The 23,005-nt window shown below is 39.7% G+C and overlaps 1 protein-coding gene across 1 annotated transcript in view; it reads left to right on the plus strand.

Moving 5' to 3' along the window:
* The first annotated feature begins 224 nt into the window (after positions 1–224).
* Positions 225–23,005, plus strand: part of LOC123972915 (macrophage mannose receptor 1-like) — a 44,719-nt gene continuing 21,938 nt past the window's right edge. The window contains exons 1-21 of the mRNA XM_046052675.1: positions 225–354; positions 736–1,092; positions 1,271–1,441; positions 3,885–4,040; positions 4,276–4,386; positions 4,686–4,823; positions 5,445–5,624; positions 6,273–6,427; positions 9,500–9,613; positions 10,183–10,298; positions 10,457–10,605; positions 10,689–10,888; positions 11,254–11,375; positions 11,476–11,548; positions 11,640–11,793; positions 12,035–12,070; positions 13,242–13,405; positions 14,068–14,129; positions 19,033–19,133; positions 19,260–19,402; positions 19,569–19,674. Of these exons, the coding sequence (XP_045908631.1) occupies positions 249–354; positions 736–1,092; positions 1,271–1,441; positions 3,885–4,040; positions 4,276–4,386; positions 4,686–4,823; positions 5,445–5,624; positions 6,273–6,427; positions 9,500–9,613; positions 10,183–10,298; positions 10,457–10,605; positions 10,689–10,888; positions 11,254–11,375; positions 11,476–11,548; positions 11,640–11,793; positions 12,035–12,070; positions 13,242–13,405; positions 14,068–14,129; positions 19,033–19,133; positions 19,260–19,402; positions 19,569–19,674 (2,914 nt within the window). The 5' untranslated portion in view covers positions 225–248. The remainder of the gene's footprint in view (positions 355–735; positions 1,093–1,270; positions 1,442–3,884; positions 4,041–4,275; positions 4,387–4,685; positions 4,824–5,444; positions 5,625–6,272; positions 6,428–9,499; positions 9,614–10,182; positions 10,299–10,456; positions 10,606–10,688; positions 10,889–11,253; positions 11,376–11,475; positions 11,549–11,639; positions 11,794–12,034; positions 12,071–13,241; positions 13,406–14,067; positions 14,130–19,032; positions 19,134–19,259; positions 19,403–19,568; positions 19,675–23,005) is intronic.

Here is a 23,005-nt window from a genome sequence, read left to right on the forward strand (position 1 = left end):
TAATACTAGTACTTCCTGTTTCCTTGTTTATAATGCAAGGACACACATCCACGTAGTAACAGCATGCTGTTCCAGGAATTGCAATAAAATAACCAAGACTGAAAATATCAACATTTGGGTTCCGTTTAAATTAAAAAAAGAAAAGAATTGCTCCTCCTTGTTCGTCTGAAGTAGAGAATGTGTCAGTACTATTAAGACTGACTTTCATCAGTCATTCACACAACTCTTCAATCCTCTGCAAGAAATGCATGGATCAAGTCTTCCGCCGTAAGACTCCCATCTTTTTAACCATGAAGATAACTGGTACAGCCTTTGTGCTCCTCATCCAAACATTGCAGTGTTTGGCTTCTGATGGTACAGTATTCAAACCAATTAGGAGTTTTTTGTGAGATTGTTTGTATTTGCACTTTACTCTGTGTTTGAGACTGTTGTGTGCTTTACCATTTGTCAATGTGTATGCTGTCAGTGTGCGTCACCTGTGGTAAAAAACTGTTTTCAACAGTTAAGTATTGAGGTGATTGCTGTTTTATTTTTGGTATTAAGATTTTACATACATCCAATTGTTGTTACTTTGTTTGCTTATTAAATTTCTGTTTATTCTGTAAATAGATTTTAGTAGTAGTAAAGACCATTAAATATTAGAAACAACTGACACAACCCCAGTGATGAACTGTGCAGTTGTTCTGGATTCTCTTGAGTTCTTCTGAAATAAACAGTGAAATTCTTTCTCAACAGATTCACCATTTCAACTAACTAACACAGCCACTGGTTTTTGTTTGGTTAAAACTAATAACCACTGCACTGACATACGTTGGACAACTGGTGACCGACTTCTTGTTCAGCAAAGGAAGAAGTGCCTGGGAGTCCAGGGGGAAAGCGTGGGGAGTGAAATAAGCCTCTACGATTGTGATGAAAACAGCGAACTCCAAAAGTGGGAATGCAAGAATAACACAGTGCTCGCCCTCAAAGGCCGAGAGCTTTACATTGAGCTCACTGCAGATAATACAGCAGTTCTCTCCAAAATAATTGGACCCAATAACCACCTCACAATCTCAGGGACATCCAGCGGGGCTTGCACAAGAACATACAGAGGTACTGTACAGTATAAAACAGTGTTGTTTTTGAAGGACTTGTACTTCACAGGATTTGACAGTCTCAGGAATCCATCCTGCATTTAAAATTTAGCATCACGTTTTGAAGTGGTTTGTCATGTGTTGTTAGGTAAATCACTGCAGGTACACACTAATCTTTTTTTTCTTTCATCTCTTAGAACTTTATGCCATTGGTGGAAATGCAGCTGGAATGCCGTGCATGTTTCCCTTCCTGTACCATGACCAGTGGTACTCTGACTGCACTACGGCTGACTCCTCTGAAAAGGGTCTTTGGTGTGCAGTTGAAACTAAATATCAAAATGAACGCTGGGGCTACTGCCCAGTTACTTGTGAGTACTGCATGAAAAGCTGTGAAAAAAAATTCTACCGCAATGAGAGAAGGATTTTTAGGATGCTAGTGTATACTGATTATATACTGATATACTGACTGAAGCTTTCAGGAGACAGTGTTGCCAACTACTAAATTATATCACTCCTTAATTTGCATATCTGTGACATCATAATGTTAAAAAAAGTCAAGCTAAATGTAACTGACTTTAAATAGCTTTATCATTAACTATTATTGAGTTCTGCCTATTTTGCTCTCCACACTCCTCTTTATCTGATTGCAACCAAAGCCTGCTTAAACATGATTAGGCAATATTACTCGGACTACAAACGGACTACCAACAGGAACCACAATGCATCCGATACTAAAATTTTGTCCCTTGCCTACAGATTCTGCATTTATATGCAGATTTCTGTTTATAGAGATTACCATGAATATAGAGGACACTGGAACAATATCACTCTTGTAAACCCTCTGCACTTTGAGAAAAATAAAACTTAAGTAGTCAAGTTAAATCATTAAGAACAAAAGCAAAGGAGAAGGAGTTACCCGAACAACCAATGAGGATCAGTGACTGGTTGTTAGATATGAGCTGCCTGGCTAATGATTGGAAAACCAAACACTTCCACACCCACTTGAAATGTGGCGCATGTGAGGGAGCTCAATGTCTGACCCTTCAAACTCCCATAGTTGCCTATAAATGTTCAGTGAAACGCCCCTCATTAATATTAATACGGACTTACTACATGAAGAAAAGGAGGCAAAATCTGACAGAAAAGCTACAAAATAAAATTTAACTCAGTGTGACACTGATATTCCTTTTGGTGAAGCTGAAGCATGTTGTTTGGTGGGTAAAAAACGCACTTTCACGCAACGCTTGTGCGTGATGTACGCTTGAGGAAATGGGACTCCAGAGCTCCACCCCTTTATAACCGATCTGCAGGAACAGAAATCCCTCCTGAGTAGTGATGTCACGGGCTGGAGGGGGACACACTGACGGGATGACACTGGTATTAATTTGAGTCCCCAGTTTGAAAAGAGAGTAAACCAAATGCATTCCGCTTTCGTGTTTAAACATTTATTTAGGCTTAACAAACAGTCCACTCACTTAACGAGGCTGTCGATGAGTTAAAAGAAATATGACTTGTTGTAAATGAATAAAATAAAATAGTGTTATATTTCCATAATGTGTTTTTACAAGCAGCACATCATATCCACACGCTGGCGGATAGTGTTTGGCTTGAAAAGGCAATGACCATCTGATAACAGTAGGCAATAGGAAACTATACTCTCGTATTTGCGCGACTGAAAACGGCATAAATTTAAACGTAATTTGTCCTCCTGTTCACCTTATTTATGAGAATAAATTGCACTGCATGCAGGTATTAATATAATTCCTAATTAAACTGTACAACATATTTGAGGCGTTCAGAAAAGTTGCAGAAACAGATATCTCCATTTGTGTTTATTAGCCTAAATCTGGATCTTTTTGTGTGCACAGCAAATGATCTTAAGTTGTGTGTGTTTTTACGCACTGGCTTTTAGTCTGGCTATAGTTGAATAAATTTCTTCTTTTGTTATCTGTGAGATTAATACTTAACCCCAATGATTATGTGGTGGTGATGATGCAGTGGGTAAGACATGCCTTTGGTGTGAGAGACTTGGGTTCGAATCCACTGTGAGACACCATTATGTCCTTGAGCAAGACACTTAATCCAGAGGCGTGCAACCTCTGACATATATAGCAATTGTAAGTCGCTTTGGATAAAAGTGTCAGATAAATGTAATGCTTTATTTTGATCTTCTGTAATGATGTGTCTCCATTTTCTGATCATTGTGAATTTGAGATTGTGAATATAATCTTTTATAATATTCCTTAAAACACTCTTTAATTTCCTTCAGTTGGTGGTATATTTATTTAGTTTTGGGATCTTGTATTATTATTATATATATTATTATTATTTATATTACTATTTTTTTTTTGTTTGTTTGTTGATTCCCTGCTTCCTCAGCTCATGTGCAGCCTCATGCATGTCCCCATACGTGTGGGATCCATTGGATTCGGATCCTCGTGAACTGAGTTTGGAAGCAAATGCCTTTGCTCGGAAATATCTGTGTGCATATTTTTTGTTAAAGTCAAGTAGGTCTTAAGAGATAGGCAGCATTTCATGGAGTAATTCGTCTCCAGACCCGCAGCTTCTTTGCTAGCTAACATGGCGGAATTGTCCTTGTTGGAGGGCTCCATTTTTGACATTAATTGTTTAGTTACCTCATTTTTTTTAACTAACTCACCTTTCTGTAGTTTGTCCCTACTCATTTCTATTCTTTTAAAGTTTGCGAGTTAAAATATTTTGAGTTCGAAGGTTGTGTTTACGACCGATTGAAACCGAAAGTATTATACTCTCTTATACTAACATATCCATATTTTTTATGTACATTTACAGCCAAAGAGGGCTGGAAAATACACCCAACAACAGGAGCGTTTTACCAGCTCAACGCAGACTCCGCTCTGACCTGGCCCCAGGCTGACACCAGCTGCAAACAGCAGGGGGCCTCCCTGCTCAGTATCACAAATCCTCACGAGCAGGCTTATGTCACAGGTAAGGAGCCACTGACTCTATACTGAATGTGTTGATAAATGGAGCATGAAGTTTTTCCATTAATGGATAATATGTCACTCTTTACTGTAGATATTCTGAAATTCATTGTTGCATTGAAAAATCTGAATGTGTACATGTTCCAAAATAATCATTGAGCCTTTCCAACGACTAATGGCACAGGTCAGGTGACTTATGGTCATTATTGTATCATTTTTGTTTCCCATACCCCCAACAGCATTACTAGGGACAGGGGGCAATAAGCTTTGGACTGGGCTGATTCTGGATCCAGAACATGGCTGGAAATGGTCTTCCGGGAGGCCTTACCGCTATCTGAAATGGGACTCAGGTAGGTATTTCCACCACTTTGAGACTTTGTGTTTGTATTTGGATATAATAATGGTAATATATCAAAATGCATCAGTCAACACCTGCAAGCTCAAGCAGAGGGAAGCTGGCTAGTAAAATACTCCTGATTTAAACCTGTGACTACCAAACAAACATTTGTGTTTAAAACATTTGTGTGTTTTCTCGTAATGTTATCTGAGTTTTCTCTACAATCTCAAACCCTTGATTAATATTATTAAAGTGAATATGTGCTATGTGTGAAAAATCAACATGTCTAGCATAACTGTCATCTTGTTTTAGGACATCCACTTCCTAATCCGGGATACAACTGTGCAATTTTTGATCCTGCTGTACAGTACTCCTGGCAAAGTTCACCTTGCAGCAAGAAACTTGGGTATATCTGCTACAGTGAAGTGGCTGAGCAACAGCCTACGCAAGGTAAAAAAGAAATCTATTCTACACATTTCCTGGGAACCATATAGCTGTAGTCAATTAGGCTTGCGGAGTATCTTATTTTTCATACCTTCCTGACATTTCACTGGGGTGTATAGGCCATATTACTGTATTTGTGTAATAAAACCAAATAAATCTAAGCATTGTCTAGCCTACAGTGCTGTTTGTCTAATATGTAGATAGCCTACTTAGACAAGTCTTGCTGAGTTTAAATACTTACAGCCCACTGAACAATGAACAGATAGGAGGTAAGAACCTTCTTCCATAGATTCTTGCGAGCGGCAGGTGAATGCAGCAAATGAAGGCTGTAGCTGAAGCTCCACTGTGTGCGTTGTTTACTAAATCCTGGAAAATTTAAAGAGTTAATTGTGTTGTTACGTTGAAGATGATGTCAGGCAGTTTCATGGGGCGTTACTTGCCTCCGTTGTGCACTACATATATATGTATATGTATAAAGTATAACATCTCAATATAGCTTCTCCGTATCAGTTTAATAGAAAGAGGAGTCGTCGTATTTTTGAAGTACCGTTGGGAGACCGTAACATCTTGATACTACCCAATACTGTCGATCAATCATTGGATTTCTTTGTTTCTTTTCATAATCAGCTATTGAGACAGGATTTTGTTCAAGTCCTTGGACTCCCTACAATGGTCATTGCTTCCACCTCAGTCGCACTCAGAAAACATGGTCTGATGCCCAAAGACAGTGTCGTAATGATGGAGGAGACCTGGTCAGCATCCGCAATGTGGAGGACCAAAGCTTTGTCATCTCTCAACTTGGATATGGTACGTGAAGACAATAAAAACAAACAAGTTTACCTGTAAAGAAGAAACCCTTACAACAAAGAATACTAACCTTTTAAGACCTCCGGCCTTTCTTTAGGATTTTCTTGTGATGCACTGCCCTCATCAACTACCACAAAAAAGAATCACAATATACAATCATTCATTGTCATGTGCTGAGCTGAAGTTAACAGATCCTGACGCATCTTTTACTTACTGGATGATGGTCTAAACAATTAGCCCACCCAAGTAATGAATGGCCTTCGTAATTATTTATTAGTAATGATGTCAGTGGAGGTGGTCTTTAATTTAGGCAAAGGTTAGAATAACATTTTTTCATTTTTTAAAAACAACCAAATGTTTACCACATGAGGAGGGGACTGGGGTGGTGGCAGCAGCATTGACATGAGTGCATAGCAGAGCAAAAACAAGAAGTGTAAACCTTCAGAAATATGATTGAATGCCACTAGCCAGCTGGTAGCTCAACAGCTGAAGAATTAGTCAATAATGCAATAATAATAAGTGACAATCAATCAATTGGTAGTCAGTATATTGAAACAGGTAGCACTGAGTTAATTTAAACTGTACACCGAATGTTAGATATTCAGTTATAGGCAAATATTTTACAGAAAAAATTGTTCATGTCTGCAGCATCCGCTGATGAGCTTTGGATTGGACTGAATGACAGGAAGACAGAGGGGCTGTTTGACTGGATTGACCACACTACTGTCAGTTTCACTAGCTGGGAATTCGGGAAACCTTCTGGCCCTTTTGAAATAAAGGACTGCGTTCTCATCAGCGGAGAGGTAAGAAGCATCATGTGGGTATAGCAACTGCGTAGCCACAGATGTGTGGGCCTGAGGGTCCACCTATTCGTGGCTTCCTTTCTTACTGATCGATCATCCAGTGCAGTCAAAACATTTTGTTTCTTCCAGCTTGTTTACCATTTGATGATGATAGGTCAGATTTTTTTGAATGGCACATTATTTAGCAAATGGCAGGTAGCAAACAGCCCCTCTTCTTTCACTCAGTGAGTGCATTGCACGAAACGGTCTTTGATAGTTTTCAGCTATAGCTAGCTTCTTTTAATGTAAGTTTAGATAATCATGGCGAAACAAAGCAATTTGCTCAAGTTTGTAACAAAAAGACGCCGTGAGGAGCAAGGGGAAGAGAATTCACCTCAAGTTCAGCCACCATTTTCAACCCAGACACCTACTACTGCGACGATTTCTCCTCAACAAGTGCAATACAGAATGAGATACTGGAAATCGCAGCATTGCTACGCAGCATTTGCATGACAAGTCAGACACATACTATGCAATTTTGGCAGATGGGTGTAAAGACTTCAAAACGAGAGCTTGTGGCAGTCTGTATCAGATACATACACAAAGGCCAATTGAAGGAAAGGGCTCTGGGATTTGTGGAGACTGGGGACATGAACGCAAATGCTATATCAGCAAAGATCCTGGAAGTACTGAAGCCATTGCAGCTGGACCCAGCTCTGTGCGTTGGATTTGGTTTCGATGGGGCATCGGTTATGTCCGGCAACAAAGGAGGGGTACACATGATTTTGAAGCAAACGTTCCCTCACGCCATATATGTGCATTGCAGTTCCCATCGCCTAAACCTCGTCCTGTGCACAGTATCAAAGGTATCCCCCAGCTTTTCAAAATTTTTTGAGGTCATCAACAACCTGCATAGTTTCATGGCAGGATCACATAGACATGCTAGATTTATAGAAATCCAGCAACAGCTGCGACCGGGGAAAATAACGCTAGAACTAGAGAGATCCTGCAGTAAGTAAAGTCCTGGCACTTTTGGGCCCAATTTTGGAGACCCTTGCTGAATTCTCTGAAAGCTCCGGCCACACAAAACTTGAAGCTGTATCCCTACATCAGCAAATACAAACAAAAAAATTGTGTTTCTATTAGTCACGTTCAAGTAATTATTTGAAATGAGTGACTACGCCACTAAGGGCTTGCAATCTTCCATCATATCAGTTACAGATTGCATTGATCTAATCAAAGGCCTTAAAGAGAGCTACACTACATTCAGGAGGACAGAAAATTACGTTAATAAGGTAATGACACTGACAGATGATCTGATGAAGCAACATGACATTGTGAACTGGGACGTCACTGGGTCTCGAAAGAGGAAGTTAGTTAAGTTGGGCGATATGCAGGTTGAATCTACTATGGGCAAAGCATCACCTGTAAAGGACAACTCTGACCTAAAAAATATATGGAATGATATATTAGACAGGCAAATCATGGAACTGAACACTCGTTTTAAGGTGGACGCGTACATGCTGCGTGCTTGCCTCAGTCAGACACCTTTTGTGACAAGGCACTAATACAGCCCGCCAGCACACACTTTTCCATCGATGTGGAAGATGCAGAACATGCAGTATTTGTACAGCAGCTGAAGAGAAAGGTCACAGCGGACAGGACCTTTCCATCCCTTGTGGAGGTGCTCGACGCATGTCCTAGTGACATATTTCCCAAAATGAATCGTCTCCTGCGGGCCCTTGTCACCCTACCCATAACAAGCTGTTCTGTTGAAAGACTGTTTTCAACTGTCAATTGGATAAAAACTGGCATCAGGGCATCACTGACTGAACTCTTTGTCCCTGCTCTCCTTTGAAAGAGAACTGACTGAATCATTGGACTATGATGAAATAATATCAGTGTTCAACACCAAGCCCTGTCGTAAGCTAATTTACTATTTCAGACTGTACTTAGCCTATGTCAATGTTAGGATATTGTTTATTCGATAGGAGGCTATAGTTTTTGTTTGGTGTACAATTGCTTCATGCTTCATTCATGCTGATGTTGCTGCACCTACCATCTGTGCGTGTGTGTGTGGTTTAGGCTATATGTGGCCGCCATGCCAGGCTAGGTTCAAATGTATTTTTTAACGTTACTGCACAAGTTGGTGGCAGTGTAGCTCTGAAGCTAATGCTGTTGCTGCGTCAGCTGTGTGAGAATATGTGGCCGCCGTGCCCGGTTATGCTATGCTGTTATGTTCATGTTGTGCCTGTAATAACGCCTGTGTGATTAAACTGTGATGCATTCAGGCAATAATATTTGTAATGGACTAAGTTATTATAGTACAACATAGGCTACGCTTTAGATCCTATATTGTAGGGGAGAACTAGGCCCACCTGATTTTCACTGTGCCCACCCACACTGATTTCTGACGCGACTGGGGTATAGTGCACATATTACAATTATAGGCACATAACATACACTCATTGAGAGAAAATTAGTAATGCAATGATCGACCGGCTGGGGACCAATTTTCAGCTTGGTCTTGATCAGTAATTAACAACAACAACAACAACAACAAAAAAAACAGTAACGGAGTCGCGGGTGAAAAAATTCAAAACGCCAGTTGTCTTTATAAAACTGCTCACAAATAAAGTCAACAGAGCAGACAAATACTGAGAGAGAGAGAGTGTTGAGGTGTGTGTCTGAAGGGTAAAGCAAGGTGAGCAGATTAAATGGTGAAATAAGAAATAAAATAGGCCACTAGAAATAGGGTAATGTATTCTTTCAAATATTTTCAAATAAAAATTACAAATAAACCCCACACCACTACAGTTACATTGCCTGTGTCAAACACTAAGCCATGTTATACTGCAGTTTATTTTCAATTAGATTTGTATTAAAAGCTTCGTCCAGCAGCCTAACCTGGAGCACTTTTAATTTTGAAATTTGTTTACTCAATTTTACACACACACTGTCTACTGTATATGTCTGTATCATATTACATTTGTACAGTTTCAAGACTGGCATTTTTGTTTGATGTACCAATACATTGACTGTAGTACTTTCCAGTACATTTCTCCACATACATTTTACCGTACTTTGTTGCAGAATGGAAACTGGGCTGACCGTGTCTGTGAAGAGAAGCATGGCTTCATTTGTATGAAGATGAGTGCCTCAAAACCCACTGGAGATGAAGTGGAGCAGGATGTCGGCTGCAAACCTGTGCGTTAACTTTACTTAATTTTATCTGTTTGAAAACTGTTTATCTCTTCTTCATGAAATAATCCCCAAAGTTTAACCTGGGGGTAGTGCCTGAACTTCCAGCCACCTCACCTAATTCTGTCACCTCCCTAAGACAGACAAACTCTAACAGGGCTTTTTAGCCTTTTTTGAGATGAGTATATCGGTTGTCTCCTGGAGCAGCAGTTTTCAGTGGGGCAAAGCTCTAATAAACCCACGGCACTCAACCTGCCTCGTTTGACAAAGCAGACAAACATACCTGGCAAGATAGCTAGTGAGCACAGTGGTGCACCAAGCAGCGAAAGAGCCAGTTGTTTTTCTCACAGATATCAAAGCAAAGAGCTAAATGAATGTTACGCTTATTACACTTTACATGTGGACAGAAATATGGTTAGAAATGAACACCAATGTTCCTCCATGTTATGCAGAGCTCCCCCAAGTGGTTAAAAATATATAGACATACTCGTGATGTATAAATCATACAGTAAAGCATGTATCATGTATACATGAAATCATACAATTCTCTTTTTTTCACTGTTTTTGTTTTCCAGGGCTGGAGAAGACATGGCTCATACTGCTACTTTATAAGCACACAGATCAAAACTTTTGATGAAGCTAAAGATGACTGCAAAAGTTCAGGTTCTTACTTAGCTGATGTTTCAAATGGGTAAGAACAATTTTTTTAATTCCAAATGTTCTAAGCATGTTTTTTTTTACCTAAATGTCTAGTATTAACAAATACAATTTAAACCATATAATGTTTTGTTGCAGTACAAAATTCTGACACTAGAATTCCTATGATCTTGCTTGTGCAAACATTTCCAGGGTGGATAATGCATTCCTCGTCAGCTTGGTGGGGTTGAGACCAGAGAAATACTTCTGGCTGGGCCTCTCAAACCAGAAAAACATTGACGAATTTGAGTGGACCAACACAGACTCAGTGAGATTTACTCACTGGAATGCTGAAATGCCAGGTAAGGAGAAATTTTAAACTTCATATGTGGCAGATAGCGGCTTCACAATTGACATTTCACAATTTCTCCTTCAACAATGCAAGGTCACCAACAGGGCTGTGTTGCCATGAAAACTGGGATTTTTGCTGGCCTCTGGGATGTGCTGCCCTGCAACAATAAGGTGAAATACATCTGCAAACACCTGGCAGAGGGCGCGGTTTTGACCCCTCCACCACCCACTCGTGCCCCTACCGGGTGTGTTGACGGCTGGACTCCAATAGGATCAAGAAACTATTGCTTCAAGGTACAGGTCTAAAAATAAAATCCTCCGCCTAAAGATCAATTCTGTTTACAATTTTTGGTTTAGTAATTTTATTTCCGTCCTTTCGGCCTGACTTATGTGTTAGCTGGTTACTCAGTAGTGTTAATATGACTTAAATTAATCTAAGTCCTTTTTTTCCTCACTCAAATATAACTATCCAAAATCTAAAAAGACAGTTGAGATCAACAGTGTAAATATGACATCTGTGTAACTGTCTGTCACAACTACTCCAATATGCACACATACAAAGACAATAAAACACTGTTTGTCCCTTTAAATGACTCATCAGAGCTTATTGTGAAGTCACACTCCCAAACCATGTTGAAGCTCTATGTCTTGTTTTTAAGTTGTTTAAAGAGTCCTCTTCAGAAGAGAGGACGTGGTATGAGGCCAGAGATTACTGCAAGGCCATCGGAGGAGACCTGCTCAGCATCCACAGCGAAGCTGAGCTACAACTGCTACCAGAACGGTATGACCTTTCAAATAAAAAACACAAAACTGTTTCTTCTTTTAACATTTTAAAAACAGATTTCATATTTAAATCTTTAATATACATTTGTCCATTATAGCCATGAAAAAGTCTGGATTGGACTTAGTGCCCCTGACCCAGTCACTGGTTATGTATGGAGTGATGGATCCCCAGTGAGTTAACAGTTTTCTGCTTTAATAGTTAGATAAAATTCACAATCTAATTCTAAATCACTGTGTTTGTATTGTTTGCTTTTGTTTTCAGGTAAACTTTCAACACTGGGAGGATGGAGAGCCAAACAATAAAAACAACGTAGAGTCTTGCACTGAATTCAAAGTGTATAAGCGTAGTAGCAGTGGGTCTTGGAACGATGTGCACTGTGAGACGAGCCATAACTGGCTGTGCCAGATCCGTGCAGGTAAAATGAGGGACTGAAACCATTTCTTTCTCATTTATTTGGTTACTGTACCAAGGTATCAAAGAAGAGCATGTAACACTTTTTTAACCTTTGCTGAAGGTTATTTTGAGCAAGCTTGGCTTTCGAACAAAGCCTTCCTCAATTTATTTTTTGGTGAAACTATTCTCAACTCGCCGCTGCCTACTATCACTGCAGTGCTCTATTCAGTGTTCTGAATTATCTTCTGGTTATGCCCTTACAGGAGTGACTCCAAGTCCACCTCCAGAACTTTCTCGAGGTAAGTGGGCCATTTTTCTATGCCAACACATACAAAACTAGAAATGCAATTTTTTCGGTGACTTTATAAGACATACTCCTGACAAATGCAGTCAACGGAGCAGACACATACAGGGAGAAAAAGAAAAATAGGTATGGGTGTTTCTGTGTCTGAAGGGAAAAGCAAGATGGGGAAGACTAAAGTAGTTTGTTAGTAAACACTAAAATAAGGCAGAGAATTAAGTAGAATTAAAATTGTGAGATAACTAATAACCTGCTATAAATAGGGTAATTCAAGGCGCACAGAAACATGGATATGAACTAATTATCCTTATCTGTAAATGTTAGCGTAATATCCAATGCATTTTAAATATTTTCAAATAAAATATACAAAGTTCACAAATGTGAACCTCATGGTGTTACTAGGGAAAAGTTACAGGATTACCAAAGATATTTCTTTCTTGACCAAAGTGGTGCACCAGCCAGCCAATCGACATTGCCATCCATAGAGCCATGCTGCTTGCAAGGCTAAAAAAACCCTGAAAATCTGAACCCACACCTGTACATTTTTCCATTACCATGTTGCATCACGTTGTAACATGCATCATAATGCTCGTCTAGTGGCTAGTCAGGCACGGTGCAGTGCACAGTGACAAGACATCCGCCTGCCGCCTTCCCTTACCCCCACTCTCCCTTCCAAACACTAGCTACCTTCCAGGCAGTCAAATAACATAAAGCTGTTACTGTGGTGTAGAGACAGTTAAAATGTTATGAAAGATAAATATGTTACAAATGAATAACTTATCACTCTGAAGCTCTTGCTCCAGTCTATGTTGCTAAGCTGATCCGGGAACACCTACAGCTGAACTGAAGCCATCTATTGTTTTTTCAGGACCCGCCCTACTCTGCTTCTGATTGGCTAGTGGTCCTTAACTAGGTACTGCGCGTGTGCAACTTCCAACAAAGATATTGTAGAAGTGAGATGCATCAATCCGTAGCTAAAATGGAGCGTTCAACAGACAGGGTGAAAAGAGGTGCTGCAGCAATGCGCTGTATGAATAAAAAATTTGTCATTTTTTGAAAATGAAACCATGTAAACCTGTTCTTGTACAACCCCTAAATACAATAAACCTGAAAATGAGAATAATATGACCACTTTAAATATTGTGTATATATATAAAACATGTTTGCAGATTACAATAAGACCTCAGACGGGTGGCTGGAATGGAATGGGAATCAGTATTATATTAACAGCATGTCGATGGCCATGGAAGAAGCTCGTCACTACTGCCAGCAGAAGCATGGTGACTTGGTAACTATCAACAGTGAAGCTGAAAGTGTCTTTCTGTGGAAACAGGTGAGCAGTGACATTAAAATCCTGACATTAATCGTTAGCTATAGCATTTAATCTCAGAAACAGACTGTATATAAGAAGTGGACGTAGCCTCTGAGTCTGAAGAGTGAAGCCTATGCGTTAGGTGTCTTAAACCTGCATTCTTTCTTATGGCCAGCAGGGGGAGACTCTACTGGTTGCAAAAATAAGTGGGATTATATATATATATATATATATATATATATATATATATATATATATATATATATATATATAATTTTTACCTCAATAAAAGAGGAGGTTATATTCTCACTCACTAGTTTCAAGTCTTCAATACAGCATGATGTTCATTTTGCAAATTATAATCCCATTTAGAGTGAAATACATTAAAAAAACAGGGTATGCTTTAGGGCGTGGCTACCTTGTGATTTACAAAACGCTACCATGGAGACCTGGCAATCAGGATAGAGGACTAACAATATATATCCTCCCCAGCTCCACCCTCTCATTGAAATATGGTCACTTCTGGTTCCAAAAAACCAAGGTGGCGACGGCAAACAGTAGCCCACAAACCAATCAGTGAAGTCATGGCAGCTACGTCCACTTCTTATATACAGTCCATGCTCACAATGTACTGTAATGTAAGTACTTTTGTTTTTACCATGTGCCTCTGTTTATGTTTGTAGATATCCAAAAGTTATAGGTCTTACTGGATAGGCCTGACTGTAGATCTTGATAGTACATTTGGGTGAGTATGAATTAAATAATAGATTAAATAAAAATGAGGATGAAGTCAAATAAAAGTGTCAAATTTGAGCTACTGAACAATGAGTTGTGCTTTACGCAATTTTATTGGAGCATTTTGAATTGTTACTGTTGCACTACTGGAGACAGGTTGGCCTGATACCAGTAGTGCTGAACCAGTCAGATATTTGTGTCTATTGTAAACGTCATTAATCTCTGGCACAGAAATAAGGCCACAATTTAATCTTAATAGTCTGGCCACCCGACAAATGTGAGTCAAATATTCACTCTTCATTTAGTTCTGTTTTGGTCATCAACAATTCATGAGGGAGATGTCTGTTCTTACATCTTGCTAGATGCTACACAGTGTTCACCATGTTGTACTAGTTAGTTTTTTACTTTTTGTGTCTTCCGTTTAGTGCTGGGCAGGTACATGATTGGTTTAGCAGAACTTTTCAAAGAAAAACAGCTGCCTGCCCTGGCAGGTAAGGAGGCTGATGAGAGCGGAGTTTGAGAGTCAGAAAACCAAAACAATGATCCAAAACAGACTAAAGAGCTCTCTAGAGCTCGGTGGTACTGTAGGGTAGAGTGGAAGTTCTGTAGGTTAGCCATTACAAGCAAATTCTTACACATGACATTCATTTATAAAAATTGTTACTGTACAAGTACTGATTAGTGCAGCTTCTTTGAGCAAAATTCAGTGGATTCAGCTGCCTGGTGTCAAGACTAGTGGGGTTTACAATGGCCAATGCCGATATTTACAGAGCATGGCTGCCAGTGGCTGATATACAGAATGTCAAAAAACTGAGTACACACCTAACATTTTGTAAATATCTGATTATACCTTATGTATGTATATCTTATGTGACAACACTGAAGAAATGACACTTTGCTACAATGTAAAGTTACAGCTTGTGTAACTCAAAATACATCACACAGCCTTTATTGTCTAAACAGCTGGCAACAAAAGTGAGTACACTCTTCAGTGAAAATGTCCAAATTGGGCCCGAAATTTCATTTTCCAGCACTGCCTTAACCCTCTTGGGCATGGAGTTCACCAGAGCTTCACAGGTTGCCGCTGGAGTCCTCTTCCACTCCTCCATGACGACATCACAGAGCTGGTGGATGTTAGACACGTTGCGCTCCTCCACCTTCCGTTTGAAGATCCCCACAGATGCTCAATAGGGTTTAGGTCTGGAGACATGCTTGGCCAGTCCATCACCTTTACCCTCAGCTTCTTTAGCAAGGCAGTGGTCGTCTTGGAGGTGTGTTTGGGGTCGTTAGCATGTTGGAATATTGTCCTGCGGCCCAGTCTCCGAAGGGAGGGGATCATGCTCTGCTTCAGTATGTCACAGTACATGTTGACATTCCTCGTTCCCTTAATGAACTGTAGCTCCCCACTACCGGCTGCGCTCATGCAGCCCCAGAGCGTGACACTCCCACCAACATGTTTGACTGTAGGCAAGACACATTTGTCTTTGGACTCCTCACCTGGTTGCCACCACACACGCTTGATATCATCTGAACCAATCAGGTTTATGTTGGTCTCATCAGACCACAGGACATGGTTCCAGTAATCCATGTCTTTAGTCTCCTTGTCTTGAGCAAACTGGTTGCAGGCAACTCAGTTTCAGGGTCTTGGCAATCTTATAGCCTGAGGCCAGAACCGGCCCGCCAACAATTATATCTGGCCCGTGGCCAGATTGCTTTGATAGCAGAAAAATAAAAAATAAATTGATAGCGACTGGTGCTGAAATAGATCATGACAGATACAGTTACTCACACAATCACTTCCTCTTAAGTGATTGTGGCTACTACATTATTGGAGCAATGCTTTATGTTGAGTTTATTGAAAGCTTTTACTTTGAAGAGTTTTGAAGGACATTCAAAAGAGTCTCTGGCTTGCTTGACACACCTCTGGGAAGAATGTAGAAAGTTGTGTGGTGCTGCAGGGAGCCTCCAGTTGCAGTAGTGCATGGATCATGCGTAATATTCATCCAGCCAACGATCACGAACCGCTCACAGCCTGTGCACCGGAGAGGGAGTGGGGCGGACCAGGGAAAGGATTGCAGAGCTACTGGCCCGCTGCGGTCGATCACTGATTGTTTCCTCTGGCGGGATGAAGTCTGATCCTCCGCATGATCTATGATAAGATTAATGTCAATAAAGCATGCTGTCAATATTTTAGAGACGCCCTAAAATATCACAAATCATGCTTTTAGGTGAGCTGATGTCTTGTTATTGGGAGCTAAGCTCCCCCTGGCTCTCCCGTAGTTCGCACCCTGAATTTCCTCAGGGAAATGAAAATAAGCGTCCATAGGTTTATGAATGCGGCTCAAACACCGGGCGCACACACACTGCAGCACGTGCCTTATTGTGAGCATGTGCAAAAGTGTCCTTATAATCAAGTAATAAGGGGGGAAAATATACATTGTTAATTGGAATGGATCTTCCTGTCTTCCTAAGGGGACTCCCGCACAGTACCTACTGAGCTAAACATGCACATGAGTATGCAAGGATTTGAACTAATTTGACTTTGTTCTGGCCCGCCATATAATGGCTTGAAAAAATTTGGCCTGATGCCAGACTTATTTGCCGACCCCTGGCCTAGGCCATCTTTATGTTGAGCAACCGTTCTTTTTTTCAGATCCTCAAAGACTTCTTTGCCATGAGGTGCCATATTGAACTTCCAGTGACCAGTATGAGGGAGTGTCAGAGCACAACACATAATTTAACACACATGCTCCCCATTCACACCTGAGACCTTGTAACAACAATGAGGGGAGGGAAAATGGCTTATTGGGCACAAATTGGACATTAAAGATAAAGTTGTTACTGTGTTGTTACAGTTATTACTTTATGGATGAAAGATACATTTGTTACAGATTAATAACTCACCACTCTGAAACTCTTGCTCCAGTCCATGTTGCCAAGCTGATAGGCAACATATACAGCTGAGCTGAAGCCCTGTTTACCGGCTTTTCACTGACCCGCCCTACTCTGATAATGATTGGCTAGTAGTCCTTAACTAGGAACTGCGCATGTGCAACTCCCAACAAAGATCATTTAGAGACAAGATGTATAACTCCATAGTTAAAACAAAGCCTTCAACACAAGGTGAAAAGATGAGCTGCAACAATGTGCAGTATGACAAAAAATATGGTGTTTTTTGAAAATTAAACCATGTAAACCTGTTCTGGTACAACCCCTAAATAGGATTTTGAACCTGGAGCATAATATCACCTCTTTAATGCCTGTGTGATGTGTTACTTTGAGGGGACAGCAAATTTACACTGTTATACAAGCTGTATATTCACTCACTATTTTACATTGTAGCAAAGTGTCATTTCTTTAGTGTTGTCACATGAAAAGATATAATCCAATGTTTACAAAAATGTGAGGCGTGTACTCACTTTTGTGAGATACTGTATAATACTGATTTCACAACAAAGAAAAGTCATGTATAATTCCTTTATTCCATGCAGAGTTAGGGCTGCAACAATTAGTCGAGATAATTGACAATTGATAATTTGTCGACGTTGAATTTCCTTGTAAACGCATTGTTACAGAGATGTTGTTTAAGGGGAGAGATAACCATCTTCCCCTTGAGAAAATTTCTGGTTGTTCATTTGTAACTGAAGTGCTGGGGGCAGTACCACTTCCATTGGAGGCCATGACTGTAAGACTACACACAAAAAAGAAGCATTTAAGCGAGGTGCAGAAAGCAACGGAGATAGTCTAACAGCAGAAAGGTTTATTTTTTTTTACACGTTTTGTATTCCATCACTAAATACACTTCTGAGAAAATCTGAGACGAAAAATCGATTGTGTAGATTTAGAAAATTGGCAGTTTTACAGTCATTCTGTCATTACAATCTAAGAAATGTTTTATAATATTTCAAGTAAATTGAGAAACCTCTGGCTCGTGATGTAGAGAACATTCTTGGCTACGTACTTTGGAAAAAATTATAAATAAACAACAGAAGTAGTATGAAAGGGGACTTTTACGTTATTATTCTAAATAGACATTACATTTTTAGTGTACAGTTGTGGTTACAGTACTTTTAATTTGCTTTTATTTTACATAATTCTTATTTATGCACCAACATACCAAAGCAAAACTCTTGTAAGCACTCCAGCCTTTCCTTAGTTCTTTGAGCTTTCTGTGCTGGCTGGAGTAGCCTACTCTGCCTTGTCTTCTTCCCTATTTTCCTCCTGGTGATGTTAGGCTATTATTCATTAAGAATAATAAAAAGTCATTCACTTAATGGTAGCTAGTTAGTCTGTGTGTTGGAGATTTGTAATTCACTTGAAAGAAACTTAATTAGTTAAATGGTTTAATTAGGATTAGGGTTGACAAAAATAATCGTGACTAGTCGACCAATCTAAAAAATAATAAACAGATTAGTCGGCTACGAAAATAATATTTAGTTGCAGCCCTATGCAGAGTGCAATCAAATATACATGGTTATTACAGAAGTGTAAAAGTTGTCTGAAGTGACGTCATTCAACTGCATTATTCAATACAGTGCAATAATATATATTTACTGCTAGCCAGTAATGGATTTAGATTTGATGTCATTTAGGATGGGAGAAACGTGTTAACATTTAGAAAAGACGATAGTAGAAATTTTAGGGCTGAAACTGAACTTTTTCAGGGGGAGCACTAACATCGTTCCACAGCAGCCACACTGACAAGGCGGCTTACAGATGTGTTGGCAGACATTTTTTGTTTAGCGGCCTCATAAGTGCAGGCATCGGGAAGACAGATTAAACCAGAGCTCCTTTTCTCAAACTATTTTGCAACACAACCATTTATAATATTTAAACAACAAAATGGAAATGAAAGTAAGAGTAGGCAATGAATGCATTGGAAATTTTCAAGTAATTATATTGTGTTCCAAAAGGTGGATGGATGGTTCTCCAGTGGTGTTTCAAAGGTGGGATGAAAATCAACCTAACTTCCAAAACAATGATGAGAATTGTGCTGTCATGACGGGCTCTATGGGTGAGTAACGTAAAATGTATATACACAGTATATATTAAATAAGTAGTCTGAGATTAGTTTTTATTTGTAAAAATGCATATTGTTTTTGCTGAAATATATATTTAGTATTTTTGGTTTGGCTCACAGGGTTCTGGCATGATTATAATTGTGGGTATGAGCACAAATCCATATGTAAACGCAGTGGTTCACCACCTGTCAACACCACTGTAGCACCGACAGTTCCTCCAACAGGTGGTTGTCCACAAAACTGGAAAAAATTAGACTCAAAGGTCAGAGGTCACTTTTAATTCTTATAGTTGTTTGGCCGCTTGGTCATAGAACTGATGTTGCACAGAATTAAAATCTCAGTGCCTGCAATGAAATGAACCTTAAGTCTGACAAATCACTGATCTATATCTGCATGAAAACCACAAAGCTGTTGATTTTCACCTACAGTGTTACAACATCATTACCAGCCAGAATGAGACATGGGAGGGAGCGAGGACACAGTGCAATGCAATGGGAGGAAATCTGGCCTCAATTCTTTCAAGACATGTGCAAGGTTTGTTTGGAAGATTTTTCTTCAGAAAACTCTTTTTTTGTTGTAGAGAAATGCATATAATGCTCCTTTTTCACCCCTGATGAGTTTGCAGCCCTGCATTGGGTATTGTGTCTACCAAGTACAACCAAACCGGATACACTTTTGTTGTAGACCTACAAACTGATCAAGAGCATCAGAGAAATATTTAAATCCACAGGGCACCTAAAAGAGTACAGAAAAGAAACACCCACTCATTGGAAGTGCTGAACAATATATATATATATATATATATATATATATATATATATATATATATATATATACACAGTAATCTGCTTACCTTGCTTTTCCCTTCAGACACACATGCACCTCTCTCTCTATCTGACTGTTCTTTTGACTTAATTTGTCAGCAGTTTTATAAAGATAACTTGCGTTTTGAATGTTTTCACCCGCAATTCCATTTCTGTTATTACTATTTTTATTATTACTGATCAAGATCACCATGGTACTGAATGACGCAGCATTAACAGCTGTGTTAACTGTTGCTTTGCTAAAATATCTACCATGTCCACATCTTCTAACGTAATACAAGATAGCGTCTCTTTCTGTGTGTTTCTCTGCAGGTGTGGAAACATGGCTTATTTTGGCCTTACATATAAGGAGCGTTGTGTCTTCTTTATTCACAGTGAAGCACTTCCATGCCTACGACGTTTTAGCTTGAGTGTGTGTGGCTGTCTGTGCTGTGCGCATGACGTCAAACACCATGCAGTGCAGCCTTTGTGTAATGTTTATTTTCAGAAAATCGGACATTTGAAATGCCCCGGTCACCAGTTATATACTGTATATATATATAACTAACCCCCTCCAAAAGTATTGGAACAGTAAGGCAAATTCCTTTGTTTTTGTCATTCACCGAAGACATTTGGGTTTAAGATCAAAAGATGACTATGAGACAAGAGTTCAGAATTTCAGCTTTCATTTCCTGGTATTCACATCTAGATGTGTTAAATAACTCAGGACATACCACCCTTTGTTTGAAATCACCCATTTTTCAAGTGAGCAAAACTATTGGAACATGTGACTGACAGATGTTTCTTGTTGGCCAGGTGTTGCCTTTTAGGTTGATTGTCCAAACATTAAATAGCTCTGCATGACTAGTCTAAGTTTTTGTCCTTGGTTCAAACCTATAAAGACTGCATTTCCTGTTAAAGAGGATAAACCAACATGACATCACAGAGCTCATAGAGCAGCACATTGTTGAGTGTCTGTCTGAAATACTCCAAACTTTAGATGGTCAAAGGCGCGGTCTTGTAGCTGGAGCTTGTCCGGGATAATCCCACACCGGATGCAGCGACGCGTCGACGCACGTAATGCGCGTCAAGGTATTTATGTAATCGGTTACGTCGATTACGTCGACAAATCGCCCCAGCCCTAACTGTAACCTTTCCAGGCCCTGAGGCCTGAAGCAGCAAATAAGCCCCAAACCATGATGCCCCCTCTGCCATACTGCACACTTGTGATGAGGTTTTGTTGTTGAAACTTTGGTTTCATCTGTCCACAGAATATTTTGCCTGTAGTGCTGTGGAACACCCAGATGCTCTTTTGCAAACTTTAGATGTGCAGCAATGGGTTTTTTTTAGATAGCAGTGGCTTCCTCCATGGTGTCCTCCCATGTACTCTGTTCTTGATTAGTGTTTTACATATCATGGACAGGGGCAGATTGGCCATCGGGAATTAGGGGAACATTCCTGAACAGCAGGTCCATTCCAGGGCGTTACAGGGCCGTTGTTTTCAGTTTTTCATGTTCAACTTTAATTGATCCGTCTGTGCCTATCAGACTGGGCCAAACCAATACTTTAAATTTTGAGGGGGGATATGAGCAGACCCTCCCAACTTGGACCGATTCTCGCTAATGCTGAATTTGACTGGCGCAGATCAAATGAGCTTTCTAGCTGGGAGTTCAATATCAATGTTTATTCAGCCCAGGTGGTGTGATAAGCACATAAGATCAGGTAAATATGTTGAAAAGGAAGAAAGAAAGAAAGACAGAAATAGGAAAAAGAAATGTATGGTGCTGGAAGAATAAGAATTTAGAGAAAAAAAGGTCAGCACAAGAGGCAGCTAAATGCGCCAAATTAACCAACCCCTTCCTTGGTGGAAAGGTTCTGTGGCAGCGCAGATGAGGCAGGACCCAGCACAGGCGCTGATAAGTAATGCACTTATTATAACCTGAGATTATTTATATCTGCACTGATGTATAGGCATATAGGATATATTATATATTTATGTAAGGCCTATTATAAACAAAAGTTGAAGCACGAGGAAGAGAAGCAGCAGGAGGAGGACAAAGGAACCAGAAACAGTGACAGGTACAGGGCCAGTGTGCAGGGCTAGGTAGGCAATCATCCATAGATAGAATTAGAGAATGGATTATTGTTAGTTATATTTATTACTGATGTTCTTCTCGTGCATATGTAGCTGCACAATCAGTACAAGCAGAGTTAGGGTCCAGCACAGCGGAAGCTGACACAGAGATAGGCCAATTAAGAGCTGAAGATAAGGGCTTTGATTTTTATGCACACACATACACAACACTGCTCTATTTTATGAGACTACTTTGTAGTTTTTGATTATATTTAACTATTTAAGCATTCTGACTGACTCAGGCTTGCCTGACCTGGTCTTGTTCAGTGCAGTGGCCTTGCTTATACAAACTTAAGAGGCAGGTGTCATAAAAAAATTCAAATCAACAATTCCTAATCTTAGGTCTTCTGGGAGCTGTTTTGTTCGAGGCATGGTTCACATCAGACAATGCTTCATGAGACTAGCAAAATTAAAATTGGTGTGTGTTTTTTATTGGGCAGCTAACCAACACCTCAATCTCATCTCATTGATTGGACTTCAGGTTGACAGACTCCTGACTCCTATTAGCTTTTGGAGAAGTCATTAGCCTTGGGGTTCACATACTTTTTCCAACCTGCATTGTGAATGTTTACATGATGTGTTTAAGCCAATAATAATAATAATAATAATAATCCTTATTTGTAGAGCACTTTTCAAAAACAAGTTACAAAGTGCTTTAACAAGTGTAAAGAATAATACAAAAAAAGATAAGAGCATGAAAATTTAATATAAAATTAGTAAAATACAATAAAATAAAAGGGATAAAATAAAGTCAAATAAGATCGGGAAAAGCTCTCCTATAAAAGTATGTTTTAAGAAGGGACTTAAAAGAGTTCACTGACTCAGCCGACCTGATTTCCTCGGGCAGGCTGTTCCAGAGCCTCGGGGCCCTGACAGCAAACGCTCTGTCCCCTTTAGTTTTCAGTCGAGACTCTGGAACAGACAACAG

The sequence above is a fragment of the Micropterus dolomieu genome, linkage group LG06, assembly GCF_021292245.1.
Source record: "Micropterus dolomieu isolate WLL.071019.BEF.003 ecotype Adirondacks linkage group LG06, ASM2129224v1, whole genome shotgun sequence".
NCBI lineage: Eukaryota > Metazoa > Chordata > Actinopteri > Centrarchiformes > Centrarchidae > Micropterus > Micropterus dolomieu.